The following is a 25,852-nucleotide window of genomic DNA, read 5'->3' on the forward strand; positions in this document are numbered from 1 at the left end:
TAAACATAGGAGAAAAAGTTTGTAATCTGGGATTCAAAGATTTCTTAGATTTACCATTAAAAACATGACCTGTAAAGAAAAAAAATAATTTAAACTTTGCAATTAAAAAAAAAATCTGCTTTTTAAAAGACACAGTTAAGAGAATGAAGAGACAAGTCAGACTGAAAGGAAATATTTGATAATTATACATCTGACAAAGGACTTGCATCCAGAAGATATAAAGGACCAAGACTCAACAGCAATGTGCTTGTGTGCTGATGGCGTCCGTGTGCTAAACCTGCCCACTCGTGTCTGACTCTCTGCTGCCACTGTTTAGTCGCTAAGCTGTGCCCCACTCTTTTGTGACCCCACAGACTATAGCTCGCCAGGCTCCTCTGTCCTTGGGGATTCTCCAGGCAGGAATACTGGAGTAGGTTGCCACGCCCTCCTCCAGGGGATCTTCCCCACCCAGGGATTGAACCTGCAGCTCCTGTGATGGCAGACAGGTTCTTTACCACTATCGCCACCTGGGAGGCCCCTGTTACAACAACCCATTTTTTTTAAAGTGGGCAAATTATTTAAATAGATACTTCAAAGAAGATTATAAATGGCAAATTAGCACATGACAAGATGCTCATATCATTAGTCAGTTGGGAAAGCAAATTAAAAACACAGTAAGGCACTTCAACATAAAATTATAATGTCTAAAGATTGAGCGTACAAAGTGTTGATGAAAATGTAGAGAAACTGCAGTTAGGAATGTCAACTAGTATAAAGACTTTAGAAAGCAATTTAACAACTTCTTAAAATTTTAAAGTTGTACACTCTAATTCACTTATTCCATTCCTAGGTAGATTTTCAGCAGAAAAATGAAAAATGAAGGCGCGTGTCAGTACAAAAAAAGACTTGTACGTAAGTGTTCATAGCAGCTTACTTTGCAGTAGCCCTAAACAGGAAACAATCCAAAAGTCTGTCAATAATTGATAACAAATGTGACATATTCATATAATGCAGTTCTACTCAGCAATAAAAAGGTGAACTTCTGAAAACCATTACAACATGGACAGATCTCAAAATTATGCTGAATGAAACAAACTAGACCCAAACAAGAAAAGAGAAGTACAGACTGTGGTTCCATTTATATTAAATTTTATGAAGTGCCAACTAACATACAGTCACAGAAAGTAAATCAGTGCTGGACTGGGACAGGAGGTGAGAGCGGGAGGAGGAAGGGATGAAAAAGGCATGAGAAAGATCTGAGGATGAGAGGTGTGTTCATTACTTTGTGGTAACTGTTTCACAAGTGTATACATATGTCAGTATTTTATATATACATATATATAGTATACGGCAATTACATGTCAATAAATATGTTTTCAAAAAGATTGAAAAATTATGGCTATTAAATATTAGACATTTGACATTCTCTCAAGACTGAGTGAAGTCTGAGACTTCAAGGCAAAAAAACGGACAGTTTTTGCTGCCAGGGACAACATTCCAGTTTTCCAATGCAAATTAAAATTTTGGAAAACACATACTTGCTGTCAAGAGATTGACACTTCCTATTATTTTTCCAGTGAGATTAGGGATGGCATTAATGAATGTGATCTTTTGATAGTGCATAATGAATTATGTCACTGTTTGGTCACTTGATATTTTCCAAATAAGAAATGACAAAGCATGATGCTACAAAAATCACGCATTCATCTTACAAGATCAACCAACTGAATTAATGTGACAGAGTATGAAAAGTTCAGTGTGGTTTCACATCCCACACGGCAATGAACCTTCAAGAAAATTTAGCTAAGTCTACTGTGGTAGGCAGAATGTGAAGATGGCATCCCAGTCATGTCCCACCCTAATCCCTGGAACATGTTTAGATGTGTGAACATGGTTAGAGGCCACTCCCACGATTATATTTTGTCATGTAGCACAGCTGCCCTAAAGGCAGGCAGCTTGGCCAGGTGAGCCTGTTCTAATCACAGAACCTTTCAAAACAGCAGAGTATTCTCTCAGCTTTTTTGAAAAACAAAATAGAATGAACCAAAAACCTAAGAGCAAGTTAGAGAAATTCAGAGCATCTGAAAGATGTGACACACCAGGTCTGAAGATCAAAGAGTGTGGAAACCTGTGAAGAGCTGGGAGATGCCCTTGGCTCACAGCAAGAAAAGAAAGAGAACCTCGGGCCACTTCTCACCTGCAAGAGATGAGATTCTGCCACCACCCAGGAGGAGTTTGGTAGTGATTCTTCCCCAGTGCCTCCAGACAAGAACTCAGATATACTGATTTTTGGCTTTGTGAGACCCTGAGCAGAGAACTCAGTCAAGCCTGCCTGGACTTCTACCCTACACAACTGCGAGGTGATAAACGGATGTTATGGAAAGCTGCTAAGTTATGATCATTTGTTGTGCATAAGCAGAAAGCGAATACACTTTCCATAAATCAAAATGCACATAAACTCAGACCCATGTTGAACATTGTTTAAAAAAGAAAAAAAAAGGAATAAAATTGGAAACAACCAAAGTGTCCATAAACAGAAGGCCAAATTAAATTATATAAAACCAAATAATGGAACATTCTGCAGCCAGTATAAAGAAAAGGTAGAACTATATGGATGAATAGGAAACAATGAAACCATGTTATATTAGAGAAAAAAGAAGGTTTTATGATTTTAAATAATTAAAAGATTTGCATAAAATCATGGTATTCTATATTAAATATTTTCTTGGGAGGGGGGAACCACAAAAAACTAAATAGTTCACTTTGGATTAAGATTAGATTGTTGAGTAGGAGGTTTTTATTTTTAATTTTCCGCCTTCATTACAGTTTGAATTTTCTAATGAAATTTATTATTCTTAATCATTAAAAAAATATCAATAAAGGTTACTATTTAATGTCTAGATAAACACTTCCCTGGCTCTCTTTCAAAGCTATCTTTTGTTTTATTCAATTTGGACCTCCATCAGGAATTTGTTATCATGCTCCTTTAGTCAGTTACAGTAACACCAAATTACTTTTCCTCATCAAGTCTGCCCCACCTCTCAAATCTAACTTTTTCAGTGACATCCCTTATTATCTGGGGGCATCATCTGGATTATGTAAATGTTTTATGTATTCATAATACCTAAACATACTATTTTAGGTAAAATCAGAGGCTATTCAACTGTTTTTAAAATTTTAGACTATAGTCTATTTTTCATAACTGTATGAAAGCTACTTTGAGATTTAATCACAAGTAGTGTAAATCATGCAAATATATATTGCCATCTTGAGAATGAAAATGATTATAATCTAGGAATTTTGCAGTTACATGGTAATAAAGAAATATTCCAATAGCAATCAAACCAGCATGGTAAAATTGGACCAACTGTCCTTAAATTATGAAAGGATTATGTGAAAAGTTTTCAGTGGGCAATCAGCAATACCAGGTTTATGTGATATATATTCAAAGTTAGAAATATTTTTCATATTCCTTTAAGTTTCTTCTTTTAAAATGAGTAAACAGTTAAGGTAACAAAGCAAATGCTTATCAGTTATTAAATATTGTACTTGTAAATCTTATAAAGATCATATTTTGCCTCTGATTACATTTTCTGCAACAGAAAGACACATCAATATAATAAAAATAAAGATATACGCTATCAGTTTGATGTTATCCTTGTTTGTTGGCAAAAGTAGTTAACCAAAATATCTGGCAGTTTTAAAAGTCACCAGAAAAAAATACAAGGATAAATTCCAAGAGAGATTACCTTTTTTTTGTCCATATATTAAAGAAGTTCGAAGCATCTGTGACCCAAAGCATTATGGTCTTATTATGTACAACTAACGAGAGGAGGTGAGGTAATGTACTTGTAAAAGGACATGAATGAACTAAATTCTTAGTACTACCATTACTATAAAGTCCAACTAGGCAGACAACTTTTCTAAATAGTTTTTCTCACAGAAACATTATATATAACTAAATTCCATGTGTAACTGCAATGTAATAATATATTTCCTTTTAAAAAGGTTGGTTGACATTTTCTAGAAAACAGCAAGTATTAGAGACTATAAAAACAATGAGTACATGTACAAGCTCTTCATCATGACGAAAATGTTAAAGAAGTCACTGGAAACTTCACAAGGAGAAATCAAAGAGACAATATATAAAAGCAATAGAAAGACATTAAAATGCCATCGAGGAAACTGCTAAAACGGTATTACCTGGAACCAGTTCCATAATGATGTAGATAGGCTGTCTCTGTGTGCAGACTCCTATAAGTTTGACAATATTGGGGTGATCATACTGCTTGAGAATTCTGGATGAGAGAAATATAAGAATAGTCACCATTTAAGTAGTAAGCATTGATTTATGATCATGTGTAGTGTGCACAAGTAGAATACACAATTTTTAAAACGTAAGTACGAACATAAATTATGATAAATGGGATGCATGTAAGTTTTGATAAATCTTGGAAAAATAAATGAGTCAGCTTTTAATTAAATATTCATATAAAAATTAGTATCCACTCTGAATAACTAACAACCATGCTAAATCTGAATAACTTACTCAGTCCAAAATATGTGGAACTCTTTTCAAAGCATCTGCTTTTCGATGCCCTCACAAAAGCTGAAGAGTATTAGTGGACCAAAAACTGTAAGCTGTTAGGGCAGCATCTTTTTGTTTAGTTTTGTTTTATGTACACAATTCATTTAAAATTTAGAACAATTCATATTGGTAAATGCTATAGAGTAATCACTTCATATTTAGATTTCATAATACCTACTTGACAATCATGGTCAATTTCAAATAGTATAAACTCAAAAGTTTTGAGAAGCCTGGCAGAAAGTTTAAACAATAAGTAATATTAGATTTAAGTCAAAGCAAGGAAGTTTTGGTTTGGATAAAGGCAGAATTTCAGAGGGCTATAAAAGTAGCAAAGACTCATCTAGAGGACTCCAAGCATGAGTTAAAAATAGATTAGATGCCCTCACAGGTCTGTTTGCCCTGATGATTCCTGTTATCAAATGATATTCCACATTATCCTGTTGACACAGTTATAAACTCACTCATATTTGAAAAAACACAGGTTCCTTCCTAGGAGAATGAAAAAAATAACTTCATTTGGAGAAAGATGAAATAGTTTATATATGTGCTGTACATGTACAACTAAAGCAGAGATAGCTCTAAGAAAAATGTCATAAATTGAAAATGTTCAATGTTTATTAACAAATGAAGACAGACTAGGAAGAATTCTAGAGATAAAAAAAAATACTGTTAATAACAGAGTTTGCAGTTTCTATGATTAATTAGAAAGGGAGTTCTAGAATGATTGACTTTAATCCAAAATGTCATTTCTTAGGTTGAAAACTACTTAATAAAGAAATTCTACAAAACAGCCAGGATGAACCCAAATAACATTAAATATTTAAATATATAGATCTATCTTCTAATTAAAAGATACTTGAGAGCTTGCAAGGATATAACTGTAATTTTTAACAGAAAATTTCATAGTTTCACATTAGAAGAAGAAATTAAACTCTTATTTTTCAATAAACATTCACAAATTAGAAAGCAAGATACTTTAAGATATCTATGAATAACTAAAATGATGAGCCCATGAATTTCAGTTCCAATAGGATGCTTTTAAATTCATTATAGAGTATTTTTTCTGATTTGCTGGTGATATATATGAAAAATGCTTGCAATTTTATTCCATAGATATTTAATAAATGTACCCAACTAGCTTAATACATTGCTATAAATATCTATTGTTTACATGGAGAAATGACATCAAGATGCTCCACTCCACAGGATTTAGTTCTCTCATTGCATGTCCTCTGTTATTCCAGGGCACTTTACGGAGCTTTGTTTTCATATACAATGCCGTGAAGGAGGTAACACGCCCCCCACCCCGCTGCCCACACACACACACACATTTTAGGAAAGCTTTGCTTTTATATACAATGCCATGTAGCAGGTAACAGGCCCTCACACACACCTCTTTTCCTTCTTCCCTTTACACCAATCTATGATCTCTACACCCTTCTTCTCTCCCTCCCAACCATCCAACCACTCATCTGTACAGCTCCCATTCATATGTCCATTCTCTATCCAAAGCCCCTTTCCATTTGTTTTGTGTTTTGTTGTATATACTAGATTTTACCACTAACTACGTGCAATATAGAGCTGGGGAGTTGCAACATTAAATTTTAGCTAAAACATATAAGGGAAGACAATCATTCTAGGAGATCAATTAGAAAACAAACAATGCAAATTTTGGAACAATGTCAGACCCTGAGCCGAAGAGGAACTCTGAGATTCTCAGAAAAGAACAGTGACAGCTGGGAACAAACAATCAAGCCATAACATCTAAGGAGAGTAAAGAAAATGTCATTAAATTCTCAAGGTATATTTACAGTAAGTATTTTATTTGGGGAATACAGACTATTTTTATTATAAGGTCAATCACAACACTACATATATACATATGTGTATATGCATGTGATAGAAGCAAGAAATACTACAATGTTTTTTTTAATGACTTGAAGAATATTCACTGTTCTTAGCATCTGGCTCTTTTGACTGTAACTGCTAATTGACCTAGAGTCTCACTTCAAAAGAGAATCTTTCTGTTTTCAGACTGCCTACTTTTGAAGTGTCTACTTTTGAAGACTCTGAAAGTACCTATTTCTAATTCATCAAATCATAATTTAAGATATCTTCAAACTTACATTTTAATGAATCACTTTTAAGTAGTACATATTAACATTATTTTAAAGAACTCACTTGGCTTCTTGTAAGAATTTTATTTTCAGTTCCTGAGGAAGATCTTCTTTACACGTTTTAACAGCAACAGCAGTTTTATCCTTTAATACGCCCTTAAATACTTCACCAAAATTTCCCTGAAAATACAAACATATTTATCATTTGGTGTGTAAGACAGTCACATAAGTCTTTGCAAAATTCCAGGCAAGCATGTAATGATGAGTTTTGAGTTAGAGTACTCTGTTGGCTTTATTCAATTTCAAGTATAGATAAAGACTTGGCATGCTGCTCTTTCCAATTCTCCAACTTTAAATATACTATTCAACACTCCAGCCATTCGGGAGACTGAGGCTTGAGGGGAATGGGAAAGGAAATGGGAAAAAACTGTAGTAGTGTAAAAGGAAAGACTAACACTGTCAGAAGTACCTAAATTTCACTCCGCCTAGTCTTTACCTTCAAGCTCTACATTTTGGTATCAGTGTATTAAAAAAGTCCCCATTAACGCTTACAGGTAAAGCCACGGTGCTGTAAGGTGATTAGGGGCACTGATGCACACGGCCAGTACTGAGTGGAGAAGAGTGAGAGAGGCAGAGCCGTCAGCGGTCTCTGGAAGGCGCCAGGGAAGGGGGGGCTTGCCCAAACGCAAGCACCACGGTGAGTTCATCTCTGCCAGATGTCTGAGCTCCGAGCCTTACTATATGGCTTGAACATACTCTGATTTAAAATGCCTTATTTCTAGTTTGAAGTTGCTTTTATGATAAGTACGAAAAAAATGAGAAGATCTGGAAAGCCAACATGACAGCTGTCTTTAGGTGTTCTAAGTCCTCCGTACGCATGTGCACTCTTAGCTGTAACTGTAATAAGCAACATCATAAATAGCTTTAACGCTACCACTGTTGAGCAAGAAGTAACTCAACGAGGGGTCTGAAAATCCATGAGTATGAGTTCTAAGATCAACATAATTCTTAACAGTCCACGATATATAAATTTTAACTGTTCTTAATAATTGAAAATTACTAAAATGTTGATTTTAATAAACTCATTATTTATTAGCTAATTGCTCTTTGCTTAAAATAACATTGATTTTACTTATATTAAGCATACTTTGGTATTTAAGTAATGAATAGTATTACTATTAAATCTAATATTCAACTCAAATATTTATTGAAAACGATGACTGATTACATGAAAAGTAAACATTCAATAAATTCAACAGAGTACACATTCATCATTAGCTAGAAACAGAAAAAGTTGAGCTTTATATCCTTCCGTGTTATTCAAGGGTTTTTTCCTTCCCACAATCATCACATCATTTATTATATCAGAAATAGACCCAGTAAAGGTGTTAGTATACATGATTACTGCTAGACCGTTATTTACCTGAATGATTCTGAAGCATTGATTCTTCAATAATGATTTAATTATTTTAATTTTTTTTAATTTAATTATTTTAATTTTAATAATGATTCTTAAAATTCATTAACATTTAACTCATTGGAAGACACTTGCTGACTAAATTAGCAGGACCATTGTTCTCTCTGCAAGCGTTCAGATCCCCCTCTAGAAACTGCTGTCTTCCTCTTCACATCTCAGACAGCTGCTCTCATTTTTCTCACCTCAGCTGATCTCACCATCAGTTCTTCAGGCCTTCAACCCACACACCACAGCACTGCCAGATTAACTGCTGCAAGAAACACTCCTGCCTTCTTCAACATCTAGCCTTCCACAGCCATTACTCTCTCAGCCTCTGTCTAGCTCCCTCTTGCTACATGTATCCTAAATTCAGACAGGGATTTCAAAATATGTGCTCTGCCTTCTACATACTTCCCCTCTACTTCCAATCAAAGAACAAGCTGACTACTCCGGAAGTGCATTTCTGCCCCTCCTGTATGAAGAGATTCCTGATCTTCCCCAGATTATTTCTGTCCTTCCTGAACACTTGTCATCCCATTGGCCCCTTGGTTCATTTTTACTGGTCTCTGCCCTATACGGACCTATAGGTCCTGGCTCATAGGAAGCATTTTAAAACTTTAAACATTTATTTAACAGTCTTCACTCAGAAGACGTCAACTCTATTAACAGTGATCAAGGGAGGAATCTGAAACACGGAGAAAAAGACTCTGCTTCACAGACCACCTCTTCTTCATCCAAACAGGTCAGGAAAAAGGATAGGCCACCCACTGCTCCCTACCACCTAGCAGGCACAGCTTCATCTCCACTGCTGGCTCCACATCCATGAGGCTAAGCTTAATGGTGTCTCTTGTCTTGTTTATGTCTGTCCCCACAGAAGGTCCTGGCGGTCCATCCCCACTCTTGGTTCTGATCAGGCAGGGTGGACTCCTGCTGTCTCCAACTATTTCTCTTCTATCCCCAGCCTCCACTGTGTCTTTGGGAACTTCCGGTCTATCATTAAAATTTTATCTTGATCTATTCTTTGGTCATGCTCTTCACCTTCTTGCTCTAATAGAAACCTCACTCTCACTTGAGAACACTCAAATGGTGGGTGAGTTTCTTTTGGCTTCTAAAATTGTGATTTCCTTTCAGTCCCCTATACACATACACCAGGCCTTCTCCCAGTGCCCTGGAGACAGAATAAAGGATTCCACTAGCTGTCTGTCACTGCTTTTAAAATGTTCTCTCTACTGCCTTCCTAAAAACCCCTAGCTTTGAAACTTTATCATTTGATTACATACCCAATACCCTGCCTAGCAGCTACTGCATTTGAAAATATTTTCCCTCATTTGTTGACTATTTGAGCTCCTGAATCACTGCACCAGGTGTTACTCCTGTCTTATACTTGGAAATTTCAAGAGACAATTAAGGATCCTTCCAACACTTCAAACTGTTTTGTGATCATCTCTCCTCCAATGATCTGCATTCCAAGTTATTTTCTAGGTTCAGATCTTAAACTCTGCCATCACCAATAATGCCACTCCTCGATAACATCTATTTCATTTATCTCATCTTCTGGCTGGCTTTCATTTTTCTAGCTTACTTCCTCTAGTACCCAGACTGAAAATTCCTTGACCCTATAAGTTCAGTTCAGTTTAGTCACTCAGTCGTGTCCGACTCTTTGTGACCCCATGAACCACAGCATGCCAGGCCTTTCTGTCCATCACCAACTCCTGGAGTTTATTCAAACTCATGTCCATTGAGTCGATGATGCCATCCAACCATCTCATCCTCTCTCGTCCCCTTCTCCTCCTGCCCTCAATCTTTCCCAGCATCAGGGTCTTTTCGAATGAGTCAGCTCTTCGCATCAGGTGGCCAAAGTATTGGAGTTTGAGCTTTAACATCAGTCCTTCCAGTGAATATTCAGGACTGATTTCCTTTAGGATGGACTGGTTGGATCTCCTTGATGTCCAAGAGACTCTCAAGAGTCTTCTCCAACACCACAGTTCAAAAGCATCAATTCTTTGGTGCCCAGCTTTCTTCAGAGTCCAACTCTCACATCCATACACGACCACTGGAAAAACCATAGCCTTGCCTAGACAGACCTTTGTTGACAAAGTAATGTCTTTGCTTTTTAATATACTGTCTAGGTTGGTCATAACTTTCCTTCCAAGGAGTTCAGTTCAGTTCAGTCGCTCAGTCGTGTCCGACTCTTTGCGACCCCATGAATCGCAGCACGGGGCTGTGATTCATCATCACCAGGCCTCCCTGTCCATCACCAACTCCTGGAGTTCACTCAGATTCACACCCATCGAGTCAGTGATGCCATCCAGCCATCTCATCCTCTGTCGTCCCCTTCTCCTCCTGCCCCCAATCCCTCCCAGCATCAGAGTCTTTTCCAATGAGTCAACTCTTCGCATGAGGTGGCCAAAGTACTGGAGTTTCAGCTTTAGCATCATTCTTTCCAAAGAAATCCCAGGACTGATCTCCTTTAGAATGGGTAAGTGTCTTTTAATTTCATGGCTGCAGTCACCATCTGCAGTGATTCTGGAGCCCAGAAAAATAAAGTCAGCCACTGTTTCCACTGTTTCCCCATCTATTTCCCATGAAGTGATGGGACCAGATGCCATGATGTTAGTTTTCTGAATGTTGAGCTTTAAGCCAACTTTTTTACTCTCCTCTTTCACTTTCATCAAGAGGCTCTTTAGTTCTTCTTCACTTTCTGCCAGAAGGGTGGTGTCATCTGTGTATCTGAGGTTATTGATATTTCTCCCAGCAATCTTGATTCCAGCTTGTGCTTCCTCCAGCCCTGTGCTTCTCATGATATAAACCTCCAAATCTTTAAATCCTATTACTTTTTATTGTCCATTACACCCTTAACAGCCTTGGTTTCTTCCTTATTCAGCTTAAACTCCATGGCTCGTAATTACTGTCTACCAAACACGCCCAGCTTCTTTATTCCTCTTAATTTACAGAACCCCCTTGTCAAATCCACAACCCAGACCAAATGCAGCATGGCCTTCTGGGCTGATACAGTTCAGTGTGGATGGAGAAAGTCCACACCAGTGTTGACTAGTTTCACTTTAAGAACACACACCTCTAGGGGGTCCTTAATACTGTTCAGTAATTATTATACAATTCCCTAGAACATGAACACTCTCATTCTAATTAACTTTTCCTCACCCTTCAGCTCCCTTCTTAAAGATCCCGTACCTCCCCTACAACCTCATTCTCAGCTAATAATCTTGCTTCCTGATTTACTGAGAAAACTGAAGCAATTTCCGACTCTCAGGTCCACACTGACCCTCCTACCAATCTTCCTTGCTGTTACAAGATGAACTGTGCTTCTATTAAAGTCAATCCTCCATTGTAAACTAAATTCCATTCCCTCTTGTCTACTCAATGATATTATTTCAGCAATTCTCATCTCCTTTAAAAATCATGAGTTTTCACGACATCATTCCCAGCTTCAAACCAGCATGCTGTTTTTCTCGGGTTAACCAACAGCACACAAATCATTTCTTCTGAAACCGCCACCGTCTGTGCTTCCTTTCACAGCAAAGCTTCAGAGTTGCATCCTTGCCATGCCTATTTCCTCTCCTCCCATTCTCCCTAATATATATTCCAGCTTGGTTTTCACATAAAACATGCTAAAGAAAGTGCTCAGTCAAGTCACCAGGAGTCTCTCCATTGCTAAATTCAGTGATTCTCCGTCATCGTCTCATTTGACCTCTCATCAGTGGATGCCACCACCGATCACTCCTCCTTCAAATACTTTTTTCTCTTGGCATCTAAGGCATCCTGTCTCCCAGTTTTCTGCCTTTCTGGAGATTTCTCTTTCTCAGCCTCAATCTTCTTGCTTCTCTTCTCTGCAGCCTCTTGATTTTGAAGTGATCAGAGCTCAAGCTCTCTCTCCTCTTACCTAGACTCACTCTATTGTTGAACTCATCGAAGGAAACCATCAAGTAAGCGACAACTACCGAATCTGTAATTTGATCCACGCCTCTTTTCTAAACTTCAGACTTAATACCCAACTGTTTTCTCAGCATCTCCACTGGGAAGTCTAGCAGAGAAACCTTAATATTTACATGCAAAACCCCTAATCTCAGTCCCCAAAACCTGGTATACCTAAGCCGACCTCCTCCATGTCTCACGCCCCAGTTGGGTCAACCATAACAACAAATGCAGAACCCACCACATTCCCCCATCTCCACTGCCACTTCTGTGATCTGACCAGCAACCATCATCATTAGTTAGGTAAAGACAAGAGCTTCCGAACCTTCCCAGCCTATTCTCAACACGGGAGCCCGAGTGAACTCTGTAGAGGGTATGATCATCTCACTCCTCCAGGCAAAGTCACCCCCCAGCTTACCCTTTCACACATATTCAAAGCCAAAGTAACTACATTGACCAGCATGGCTTGACATGATCTGTGCCACCTCAGCCACTTGTTGTCTGAGTGTGTTCCTTCTTGCCTACTCAACTACAACAAACTGCCTCTCCAGCTCATCAAATGTGATTTGCATTGATACTCCCTCTGCCTAAAATCCTTTTCCTCATTTGACCACGTGGCTAAATCCCTTCTTGCCAGGTTTTTATTGGAAAGTAACAATTTTGATAAGGCTTACCTGGATTCCCCTATTAAAAATCACAACTCCAACCAACAGCACTCTAAATTCCTCATGTTTTCACAGGATTAGCACCTTTAACATTATGAAGCTTACCTATTTATTGTTTATTGTTTGTCTGTCTTTCCCTGCTAGATAGAATACGAGCTTTACAAGGGCGAGGACATTTGTCTACTTTGGTCATGGATGTATTCCGAGTTCCTTGGGGAGTGCCTGGCATACAGGAGGCATTCAATAAATATTTGAGGAATTAATATTTTTGATTACCAGCTATCAAGCACAGTATGAAGAAATATGGTGCTCAGTAAAAGTTACAGTTACCACATCAACTTTATGTTACTACTAAATCCCAAAGTATGTAAGTATAGGTTAATCCTCTTTTTTTCTCATGCATTTTCAGGCAGTATATGATAAACACTCAGAACAGGTAATGAAAATATTAAATGACAATTTTCAACTCAGAAATATTTGCTGAAACTAAGCTATGTGCTTAGTCACTCAGTCGTGTCCAACTCTTTGCAACCCCACAAACTGCAGCCCACCAGGCTCCTCTGTCCATGGGGATTCTCCAGGCAATACTGAGGTGGGTTGCCCTATCCTCCTTCAGAGGATCTTCCCAAACCAGGAATCGAACCCAGGTCTCCAGCATTGCTGGCAGATTCTTTGCCGTCTGAGCTACCAGGAAGCCTGAAATTAAGCCATACATGTCTCTAAAGTTGAAGTGTTTGTTTTATTAAAATGATTAAATTTATTAAAACGGGTATATGCTACTGCCTTGTCATTGAAAATAATTATTCTTTCAAATAACCTTACCAAGTAAGGACCTAATGGATAAAATTCCTAATATGTGAAGTATCGTGTATCACATATTAAACTAAACATAAAAATAACTGAAATATCTCTCTTTAACTGAAAACTTTTTTTTCCTTAGTACTGAAAAATCTGCCCTTCTCAACACACTTTTTCAGTAACTGGTTTAATCTTATAACTTTATATTTAATTGTATTTTCATAGAAATTACTTTATTTCTTTGTAATAATTTTTAGCCCAATAACTGATACCGAGTTACTTAAAGTAATGAAAAACTATAATATTTCCTTAAGAATTATGGTTACAATAGAGGAAATAAACATAATAGCTACTGTAGCTTGAAATTCTTTAGAATTTACTTACTAAATAAGTATTAGCAATCAATAGAAACTGTTTTCTAATAGCAATTTAATGCTTCTATTTGGAAAAATATTTTTAAAATAATAAGGATTCTGCAAAATAGATTGTTTTCAACAGGGATTCACTTTCTTAACACATAGCGAGGCTAAAAAATAGGGGAAATCTGTCAATTCATCAAGTTTACATTTGAATCAAGATAAGTAATGGATAATCATTTATTTCTTTACTTGAAATGCTGAGCCTTAAATTCTAGTACTGATCACTCAGAAGTATACGAGTAACAGTTTTCCCTACCTGGATTTTACACTATTTCTTCCCTTGTATTATGAACCCCAACTCAATTCAAACTTCACTAATTAAGCCATCGATAAAGACGTTAATGCTTATCTATTGGAACTCAATTATAAATCAACATGTCCAAATAACCCATTTGATTATAGATATAATATACTTTCATATTGCCTATGAGTTGGAAATTTCCAACCAGTTTGAAGGAAAGTGACTTTACCATATATAGCTACTTCCTGTGGCCACGAGCAGAGCCAGCTACAGAATGGGTGCATTGAGACATGTGTCCTGCCCACATCGCTTTCAGATTGAAATAACACGGCCCATGTTGCCACAGACTGTGATTCTATGCACGTCCTGAGATCCCTGAGAGCAGGCCTGCATGTTTTCTGACCATGTGAACCAGACACACATGGACTAAGCCCACTGGTGTACACATTCTTATTACCTCACAGCTCCTCTCCAAATCTCAGCTCACTAGTTTTGGTTTTACTACAATGTAATAAAAATTTTTGTGGCTTTTAATCCTTTCAGAGGAAAATTTACATTATTTTTTTAAAAGTCAAGGTAATCCTTAAACTTTTAAAAGATTTTCACACTTCTTTTACCACGAACTCCACAGTTTGTAACAGATACGGCACCGTGTTCTTCTAGGTTCACGTGTGAATGTACCCTGCTGTGTGCAGGAATATTAGAAAGGCTTTGAAGAAACAAAGAATCACAGAGTTCAAAATCACTATCAAGACTTCTGGTCATTCAGCTCAGTGGATTACATACCTTGCCCAGTAATTCTCCTAATGTGACATCTTCGTGATTGAGAATCCACTTCTTATCCTATGGCAAAAAGAAAGAATGGTTTTTTAGCTTAGGTGAGAAACGCAATTGCTCTAAGATGCATTTGAGGCCGTGGCAAATAGACCTAAGGGATATTTCATTCACACCATTCAATCAACAGCACACGAAGAAGCTGTAACCTCAAGAGGTTATAAAACAGATTTAAGAAGTGTTACTACACAACAGAACTTTAAGATCTACATTATAGCAAACTTTTATCAGAGTTCTCAGACTTCAAAATGATGGTATCCCTATAACTAGAACACAGCATACACTTTCCTCCCACCATAAAGCTTAGGCTACGCTGTTATTTGTCATTTCAGAATGTTGTGTCATCAGTACATGAGGAAATTTCATTTTGCAATGTTAAATTTCCAGTCCTCATTTCATCATACAGAATTATTTTTCTACCCAAACCACTTTCCTAAGATCTAATTTTTCCACAACTGGTCATGAGTTATGGCTGCCTATTAGAGTGAATATAGACCCACATCTTTCCCAAGTAATTTCCTATAGCATAATAAAGCAACAAACATCAATTACAGTATCATCAAGGCACACACAACCAACGATGCAAACATGCATTATAAAAGAACACTCCATTATCTGACCTCAGGAACTAATCACTACTTAGGGAATATTTTATCATCTAAAAAGTCTCAGCTATGAGAGTACACAATGCTGTAACAGCAGAAAGACATATAAATTAAAGAAGGAAGAAACGAGGTAGGAGACAGACCGGAGAAAGGAGGGGAGGGAAAATGAGGCGAAGAAAGAAAAATCCTGGAGTGGTATGTTTTATTCTTTATGTAAAAGAATTTGCATTAAAGCATAGTATTCCCCCATTACATAGACTGAAATATAACTGTGATCTGTCGGACCAATTGCGACACATAGTCAAACATCTTGAAGTAAAAACTCACCCCAACCACAGCTTTAAAATGTCCTGGACAGCCATTTTGAATTAGTTTACCTTCTGAAACACTCTGTACCCAGCCACCACCCTCTGATAGGTCAACAAAAGGAACAACAATGATTGTTTTGAAAGAACACTTTACATGTATGATCTGCAGGGGTTCCTAACAGGCCTCCTCAAACGTGCTACGTTGGCATTTGGATTACTCGGGACTAAAGGCAATGGAGACCCTGCGGACTCAAGGGAAATTTTTACCTCCCTCTTAAGAATTGAAATATGGTGATCTGCCCACAGTAACAGTCATTACCAGAAATAACTTTTCATGACCTATCTGAATGACAGGGCAAACATCCAATTACTAACACCTGCTCTTCTTTTCTGAGAATTACCCTCCTCTCTGAAGCCTCTGGCTCCTATACATCCCTTAGCTCAGGATGGCATATATATCTTTTAGATTCCTAACTCTAAACTTCTCATGTCTATGTACATGTACAAAATTAGATTTGATTTTTTTCTCCTGTTAATCTGTCTTGTGTCAATTTAAATGTTAGACTAGTCAGAGAATCTAGAAGGACAGAGGAAAGTTTTCTGCCTCCATGACAAGTCTTTCAACCCAAGTATAAAAGAAGAACTATAAAGGTCCTGGAAGAAAACACAGGAGAATATCTTCATGACCAAGCGTGTAAGCAAAAATTTCTTAGGAGACAAAAAGCACACACACACACACACACACACACACACACACACACCTGGAATTCATCAAATTAAAAACATGCGTTTCCCCAAAATCTCATTAAAAAAAAACGAAAAGTCCAACTACTATCTGGAAGAATATTTTTGAAACATATATAAATGACAAATCATTTCTATGTAACACAGAGAACACACACCTCAAAAACAAGATGACAAACAACTCAATTTTAAGAATTAGGTAGAATACTTAACAAAAGAGGATGGACAAATAGACAATAAGCACATCGAAACATGTTTAACATCATCAGTCAGTAACATACAAAAACAAACCACAATAAGATGCCACTTCATATCATCAGAATGAAGCGCCTTCTGTTTACAATAGCCAAGACACAGAGACAACCCACACGCCATGGGCAGGTGAATGGATAGAGGTGATGTGGTATGTGTACACACACACACACACTCATACACACACACAGACTCACACACACAACACACACTCATACACACATTCACACAGACACACACACTCATACTCAATGGGTTATCACTCAGCCATAAGAAAAAATGAAATAAAGCCATTTGCTGCAACACAGATAAGCCTAGAAATTATCATATGAAGTGAAGTCAGAGAAAGACAAATATATGATATCACCTATATGTGGAATCTTAAAAAATGATACAAATGAACTCATTTACAAAACAGAAACAGATTCACAGATATAGAAAACAAACTTATGGTTATCAAAGAGGTAGGGAGGGATGAATTAATTAGGAGTATGGAATCAGTAAATATAAATTATTATACACCCAAAACCAACACAACATTGTAAATTTACTATACATCAATCAGAAAAAAGAAATGCCTTGAAGAGCCTCTGTCTGGGAAAGGGTCCCTAAGTCTGAAATTTAAATAATGGCTATGGTGGCTCAGATGGTAAAGAGAAGGAAATGGCAACCCACTCCAGTAATTTTGCCTGGAAAACCCCATGGATGGAAGAGCCAGGCAGGTACAGGCCATGGAGTCACAGAGTTGGACATGACTGAGTGACTTCACTTTCACTTTCATGGTGTTACCTGGGGTTAAAGATGAGGGTGCTACTGTCGTCTCTAGGGCTGTAACAGCAGAAAGGGGATCTAGAACGCTTATTATCGCCAGAATGGCTGTTATCTAGAGGGTCACTCCTGGTTTGAAGTCATGAAAATCACCTTTCTACTGATGGGCAGAAAAGCACATTAGTTGGGAAGAAGACTAACTGGATAAGCAAATCACTGCAATTGAGGAGGAGTCCGTTAAGAGTAAGATTGCTCTTAATCTGTTTTAGCTAAAAAGGAAGGTCAGAAGGAAGGAGCCTAGAGCCTCAGAATTTAGATTTGTGAGTCTGTCTGTAAGAGGAAGGGACAAAATACCCAAAGGGTATCCAGTGACAATTTGATAGCTGCAATTTAGCAGAAATATGGACAGAGGGGCAAACTCCAATCTGTCAAACTGGAAAAAGGCAGCAGCACTTGACACATCCCTGAAGAGGGGAACGATCCAACTCCTCCCTTACAAAATAAATGAAATACTCCTACCGGGGCTGCTGGTTGAGAAAGGCAAGCAACTTGAGACACACGATGACACTAAAGCTTCACTGAACACTACGCCTCTGACCCAGGTCATGATGAATATGGTAACAAAGGAGGTTTCCTATAACTTTATCCTTGGGGAAAACAGAAAGTAAATAGGCAGAAACTCCTCAGAAGAAAATTCCAAGGTAAGGCAGGGAACAGAGACACTGAGTCACATGGAGTCTGGAGAATGGAGCGCTGCTGAAGGAGACTGGATCCTTGACTTGCCCATCATCTTTACTGACCTCTCTTCTCCCCTTAGCACACAGGAAAGAAAAGCCACACTCAGAAGGACTGCCAGAAACAGCTGCAGCTCACTCATCAACAACTGTCCCAGGCCTGGTATGTTCTACAGAGATTACAGGGCTTCCCTGGTGGTTGAGAGGCAAAGAATCCGCCTGCAATGCGGGGATGTGGGTTTGATCCCTGGGCTGGGATGATTTCCTGGAGAAAGGCATGGCACCCACTCCAGTCTTCTTTCTGGAAAAAGCCATGGACAGAGGAGCCTGGTGGGCTGCAGTCTACGGGATCATAAAGAGCCAGATGCGACTGAGCACACATGGAGATTATACCTAATATTCTTATCTTTATCTTTGCTCTGCTCTCTATAGAGGGGAAGTAGACTTGTGCAACCTTCTTGAATGTGGAGAAGAATCAAGAGGAATGGATGCAGACTGCCTGCAAGAAACATGAGTAGCAGTGTCTTCCCTAGTTTCGCAGATTTACTAGTACTGCATGAAAACGAAAGCTGCACCAACGTATAAGTCAATAGAAATAAAAGACATAAAACTATGAATCAAAATTGTAATGAAGAGAGTTAACAGTTTTGTTTCATCTGCTTGCTAGTGATTTATCACCATTATATCTACAAACGGAGAAGGCAATGGCACATCACTCCAGTACTCTTGCCTGGAAAATCCCACGGACAGAGGAGCCTGGTAGGCTGCAGTCCATGGGGTCGATGGGAGTCGGACATGACTGAGTGACTTCACTTTCACTTTCATGCATTGGAGAAGGAAATGGCAACCCACTCCAGTGTTCTTGCCTGGAGAATCCCAGGGACGGGGGAGCCTGGTGGGCTGCCGTCTATGGGGTCGCACAGAGTCGGACACAACTGAAGTGACTTAGCCGCAGCAGCAGCAGCATATCTACAAACCTACATTCAAAACTAATGATTAAATTTCCCTGATGCAAAAGCTATAAAATACTTGATTTAGACTATTCAAATATTCTTGACCTTAGGGTTTTATGATTTAATTCATAAGTATTAACATTTCATTACTATGATGAAAGAAACTTATACTTTTTCCATTTATCAGTTACCTGTGAAAATGAAAAAAAAATTTTTTGAAACGTCAAATTATTTGGTCTAAATTGGACAACTCATTTTGAAAGGGGGGAATGGAAGGAAACTCTAAGACCTGAATACATTTTCTAAACTATGAATTTCTGGGGAATTCCCTGGTGATCTAGTGGGTAGGACTCGGTGATTTCACTGTCAAGGTCCCAGCTTTGATCCCCTGTCAGAAACTAAGATCCCACAAGCCTTGTGGCACGCCCCCGCCCCCAAAAAAGAATTTCTGGGTTTTGTCAACTGATCAGAATATTCTTTAAAACTGCCTAAGAGCAGACTTAGAGCCAGCCCACAGTACAGGCAAGGGGGCTTCCCAGGTGGCACCAGTGGTGAAGAGCCCACCTACCAAAAAGAGACACAGGATCCCTGGGTCAGGAAGATTCCCCTGGAAGAGGAAATAGCAACTCACTCCAGTGTTTCTGCCTGGAGAACCCCGTGGACAGAGGAGCCTGGCAGGCTACAGTCCACGGGGTTGCATAGAGTCACACACGACTGAGCAACTGAGCACGCAGTCACACACAGTACAAGCAAAGCCAAGTAAGTATTACCGCTTGTCTGAAAACCAAACTTTTATCAAGAAAAGCTAGGGACACATTTTTAACATGTTCCCAGACACGCTTGCTTGCTGAATCTCAGAAGAACCTCCATTAAATTGAATGTATCATCTCCACTTCACATTGAAAACCGAAGCCTTGAGAAGATAAAATTCTGACTGTGTACACAGGTACTAAGTTTGAGAGTTAAGAACTTCAGTCTTCTGTCTTTTGGCCTACTGTTCCAACATATTCTATTTTGATTTCACTAGTCTCTTCAGTGTGGTAAAGAACATTACATTAAAATAAAACTCAGTAGTATAATACTTATCTGACTCTAAATAATACATATATCATATCATGTAATTAAAAAGAGTCAAATGAAGAACATACTATCTATAACACGAATCAGTTCAGCTCAGTCGCTCAGTCGTGTCCGACTCTCTGCGACCCCATGAATCGCAGCACGCCAGGCCTCCCTGTCCATCACCAACTCCCGGAGTTCACTCAAACTCACGTCCATCGAGTCGGTGATACCATCCAGCCATCTCATCCTCTGCCGTCCCCTTTTCCTCCTGCCCCCAATCCCTCCCAGCATCAGAGTCTTTTCCAATGAGTCAACTCTTCGCATGAGGTGGCCAAAGTGTGCCATTAATTTTTAAAATCTTAAATATTTATCTACTGTATATGATAAATGAATGTTATGTTATCAAAGAGCCAATTCATGCCACATTGTGGAACTACCCTAGAGGTAAAAATTTTCAGAAAGTCTCACTGAGACCTTTAACGGTTATATTTAATATAATCAATTCCAAAAAGTTTTTCATTTGATTTGTAGAACAGGAAGGTCAATGAAGCAGTTTTGACAACTGAATCACTGAGGCAACTGAGCTAAGAGATATGAGAATTCTCCCTAAAGCACACCTTGCATAAAATTTACACACCTCCTCTATGGCAATAAGATTGATTCCAGCTCCCAGAATTTCAACCTAATTTCTAGTTCAATTATAAGTTGTTGTCCAAGTGCCAAATTAGAAGTCTACATTGAGAGTGTAACTCATCATTTATTTTCATGGGTAAACTTAAGTACAGTTTTAAAAGATGATTGTCATAGCAACATTTCTCAAAGTTTTAGGATGTGTCAAGATTATTTGTATTCTGTCCCTTAAATCTTGTGGTCCCCAAAACCGTGTTAGCAAATAATGCCAAGTTCCAATTTACAACTATTTCTTAATGATAAAAAAAAAAAAAAAAAACCACGGGTAAACTTCATGAACGCAGTTTATCATTATAAAGAGCTTACTCCAGTGTTCTTGCCTGGAGAATCCCAGGCACGGGGGAGCCTGGTGGGCTGCCGTCTACGGGGGGCGCACAGAGTCGGACACGACTGAAGTGACTTAGCAGCAGCAGGACTATTAATATTAAGCATGCGTTGCATAATTATTACTCTAACGATATATCAGTGCTTTGGTGGCATATTAAAAAAAAATCAGTAAATCATTGCATTACAAGTAGATACAAGACTAGAATGTAAGAAATAAAAGTGTAGAATAATTTTTTCTATCGGTTGCTTATCTTTTAATTATTATTTTCATTTTTGTAGTATCAAATATTTATATCGAAATTCCTCTCTGACACAGGAGAGCAAACATGCTCCTAAACTATACCGGTAAATGAGCCTAGCACTGGATTTTTTTATTGAAATATAGTTATTTACAATACTGTGTTAGTTGCAGGTATACAGCACAGTGCAGATTATACAGAGAAACACTGGGTATACTCCCTAGTGCTACACAGTAAAGCCTTGCTGCTTATCTGTTAATGCATCCCCTTCCGGCCCCCAAACTTTGGTAATGTAAACTCACTGTCTGTCTGGGAGTCAGTTTCCGTTTTGTGTTCACGTTCATTTGTGTACTTTTTCTAGGTTTCACATGTAAGTGATAGCATGTGATATTTATCTTTCTCTGAGCTATTTCACTAAGCATAATATTCTGTGTTCACCAACACTGCAGCAAAGGATAATATTTCTGTCTTTTTATGACTAATATCCTGTTGTGTATATAAACCACTTCTTATGCCAATCATCTGTTGATGAGCACCTGAATTGTCTGCATGTCCTGGCTATTGTAAACAGTGCTGTTATGAACACTGAGGTGCATGTATTTTCTTTGAATTAGAGTTTTTGTTTTTTCAGGATATATGCTTAGGAGTGGAACTTCTGGATCATATGGTAACTCTTAAGTTTTTAAGGTCTTTCATACTGTTGTCCATAATGGCAGCACCAATTTACATTCCAACCAACAATGTACAAGGGTTCCTGTTTTCCACATCGTCTCCAGCATTTGTTATTTGTAGACTTTTTGACAACAGCCATTCTAACTGGGGTGAGATGCCACCTCATTGCTGTTTTGATTTGTATTTTGCTCATAACTGGAGAAGTCAAGGATCTTTTCATGTGCCCATGTCTTCATTGGAAAAAAAAAGTCTATTTAGCTCTTCTGCCCATTTTCTGATTGGCCTGCTTGCATTTTTGATAGTGAGTTTATGAGTGGTCTATATTAACCCTCTGTGGGTGGAATTATTTACAAATAATGTCTCCCATTCCATTGGCTGTCTTTTGGATTTGTTAATGATTTCCTTTGTTGAGCAAAAGCTTTTAAGTTCCATTAGGGTCCATTTATTTGGTTTTGCTTTTATTTCTTTTGCCTTGACAGAATGAACTAAATATTCCTACAATTTGTGTCAAAGAGTATTTGGTCCATGTTCTCTTCTGTGAACAGGAGTTCTGTGGTGCCACGTCTTACCTTTAGGTCTTTACTTTTGTGAGTGAATGGTCTAATTTCATTGTTTTGTACGTAACTGTCCAGCTTTCCCAGCACTACATACTGGGATTTTAATATTTCACGAGCTCCCCAGTTTTCATACCCTTGAACAGAAGGCGCCCAAGAGAAAAAGTCCTGCAGTGGATTTCAAGGCTCCATGAACAAGGTTCGCACGAGACAAGCCCTGCACTTCAGCACCACATCACCACGTGTCCTACTCTTCCCAGAGGCTCCCATCCTAAAGGACGCCTCTCCTCCAGAGCCTCCTGCCCTCCTATCCGCGCCAAATCCAGCTTTAACAGAGTACAGAGCTGTTACTCTGTCTTTAAATCTCCCCCACATATATATTTGTTCACAAAGTCTAAACTACTCACTGAATGTAAAAACACATTTGTTTACATTTCAAAAGGTAACACCAGTTATACCTACTGCCGGGAGCCGGCATATTGCATATTGAGTGCATATTGCATATTGAGTGCAGCACTTTTCAGGATCTGGAATAGCTCAACTGGAATTCTATCACTGCCGGTAGCCAGCGTGAGGAACTCCGCCCATGACAAAGGTCATGAGGAAGGAGGCTCGGCATACGCAAAGGCGGGATCAAGCCTCAGGAGTCTCCCTGGAAATTCTCGAGCAATCTACCCCCAAAACCAGAGTCTGCCTACTTTCTGCTTTGTGCTGTCACCTACACCTCTGACTTTACGGGGGGCTGTCCCCCACTACCTCTCTCTGAAAAAAGAGTTAGCTTACAGCTCCAGTTAATAATTCTTGGGTGTGACAGTGTTTCAACCTACAAACTCCTTTGGAAGTCCTCTAGCCTGCCTGAATAGGTTTTTTCCGGCAACATGTGATTGTTCAGAGCCTCCCAACTGTGAGAGGCAGGAGATGTTCTAAACTGTCTAAACACAGATTCCTTTGAGTAGTTAAAAGATTGATTAGAAATTGTATTGGTGAAGGGTTTTTCACTTGTTGGGCCAATGTTTGCTGCTAAGTCTCCATATCCCTTACCTACTGTGTCCTTGGCGGTGTATTGATTGATATAATGGGTGTATAGAAATGTAAGCAGTCGCCTCAATGTTTGTAATCTTGGACCCTTGAGTTAATTCTTTTCTTGATTGAGCCCACCTCACCTTTGCCCTATAGGAATGCAACTTTCTCCAATGCTTTTTGGAGGCTGGCGCCTGACTTTAAAATAATCACCTTTAGAGAAAAATAAGTTTCTTAAAATGTTAACAGGCTTCCTGGCCAGAAGATGATGTAAATCACCTAAACTTTTGCATATGATAAGTTTGAAAGCCTGACTTCGATAAGGATCAGGAACTGCTGTCTTTGCATGCCTCTACCCCTTCCCCCATTATCCTCTATGCACAACTTAAGGTATAAAACTGCTTTGGAAAATAAAGTATCTCCTTTTGTTCACCGGAATTTGGTGTCCCCATGTCGTTCTTTCTTTCACCTTCTAGCTGAATTTTTCCTCTGAGGCAGGGAAGCTTGTCAAGCCTACTAATTTTGCCTGGGCTTCTAAGATCCGACCGGGGAGGCCTTAGTGTCTCCTCTCCTTCGGGAGAACGGGAGGACGCCTGCGGCCTTCGTAGGTGACATTAATTCCCTGCTTTGGAATTTTATTCAGTCTCTTTTCTTTACTGAATTTTACTGAGCTATCCTCATTCTATTACTTTTTATATCCTTAATTAACATTTAATTAAGCAATTGTTTCCTGATCTTCGCCTACGCCGTCTCTCCTTCGAATACCCTGGATCAGCCGGGGCTGGTCCCCGGCAACCTACTTTATTAAAGACAAAAAAGAAATGGGCAATTCTAAGTTAACAGCTAAGCTAAACAACTAGATGACTGAGGTAAGCTAGACAAATATTCAATATAGTTAACAGGTTATTAACATTGGGGTTTTACCTTAATACTTAGTTATTACATTAATATAATACTCAGTGCCTTTTTAGTGACCTCATTTTGAACCTTTTTGTAACACAGTACACACCTGTGACTCCAAGGTCTCCACTAGGAGACTTCTGACACTAGGAGGTCTTTCCCTGGAGATTTATGACACAACAAGCATCCGGAATTCACCCTCATTACCAAGAGAGGAGGCGTTTCATCACTTGGGAGAAGAAAACATTCCAATGGGCTCTGGCAGTAATACCCGTAGTCTTCATATTGTTTAAGATAGTATAATCAGCATATAATGAATCCCCCCCCCCAAAACCCATTGGAATGCACCTAATACTTCTATATTTCTAAATAGATAATTTAAGTCTATTGCTTCCCTGGTGGCTCAGACAGTAAAGCGTCTGCCTGCAGTGCGGGAGACCTGGGTTCAATCCCTGGGTTGGAAAGATCCCCTGGAGAAGGAAATGGCAACCCACTCCAGTACTCTTGCCTGGAAAATTCCATGGATGGAGGAGCCTGGTGGGCTAGTCCATGGGGTCGCAAAGAGTCAGACACGACTGAGCGACTTCACTTTTTACTTTAAGTCTTATCAAAGAGACATAGTAATTACAATGACAAATATTGCTAGAAAACACTACTGATATCTAAAAAAAATCTTCCAAGAATAATTTTTAACACTGAATTGTTTAAATACTTAGGACACTTAAAGTTGTCTAAAAATAAACTGAAATTTGAAAAACTATATATTCTAATGTCATATTCTTAGGAATGATGTATCTTGAGGCCAAATTTCTTATCTGTGAATGTGATCAATCCTTGTAAATCACATGCTTCTAGGGAAAATGGTAATTCTGTAAGAAAATGTGAATAATTCATATGTAAAAATCAGTTGTAAGAAATGAATTTAACTAACCAGGCTTATTGTCCATGTTTTACACAGTATTTCAAAGTAAATATAAGAATAAAATTTAAGTAA

The 25,852-nt window shown here is 38.5% G+C and overlaps 1 protein-coding gene across 4 annotated transcripts in view; it reads right to left on the reverse strand.

Moving 5' to 3' along the window:
• Nucleotides 1-25,852, reverse strand: part of FER (FER tyrosine kinase) — a 460,995-nt gene that overhangs the window by 136,319 nt on the left and 298,824 nt on the right. For all 4 annotated transcript variants that reach the window (XM_027545475.1, XM_027545473.1, XM_027545474.1 and 1 more), the window contains 3 exons: nt 14,983-15,039; nt 6,749-6,864; nt 4,183-4,277 (listed from right to left, as the gene is read on the reverse strand). In XM_027545475.1, the coding sequence (XP_027401276.1) occupies nt 4,183-4,277; nt 6,749-6,864; nt 14,983-15,039 (268 nt within the window). The remainder of the gene's footprint in view (nt 1-4,182; nt 4,278-6,748; nt 6,865-14,982; nt 15,040-25,852) is intronic.

The sequence above is a fragment of the Bos indicus x Bos taurus genome, chromosome 7, assembly GCF_003369695.1.
Source record: "Bos indicus x Bos taurus breed Angus x Brahman F1 hybrid chromosome 7, Bos_hybrid_MaternalHap_v2.0, whole genome shotgun sequence".
Classification (NCBI taxonomy): domain Eukaryota; kingdom Metazoa; phylum Chordata; class Mammalia; order Artiodactyla; family Bovidae; genus Bos; species Bos indicus x Bos taurus.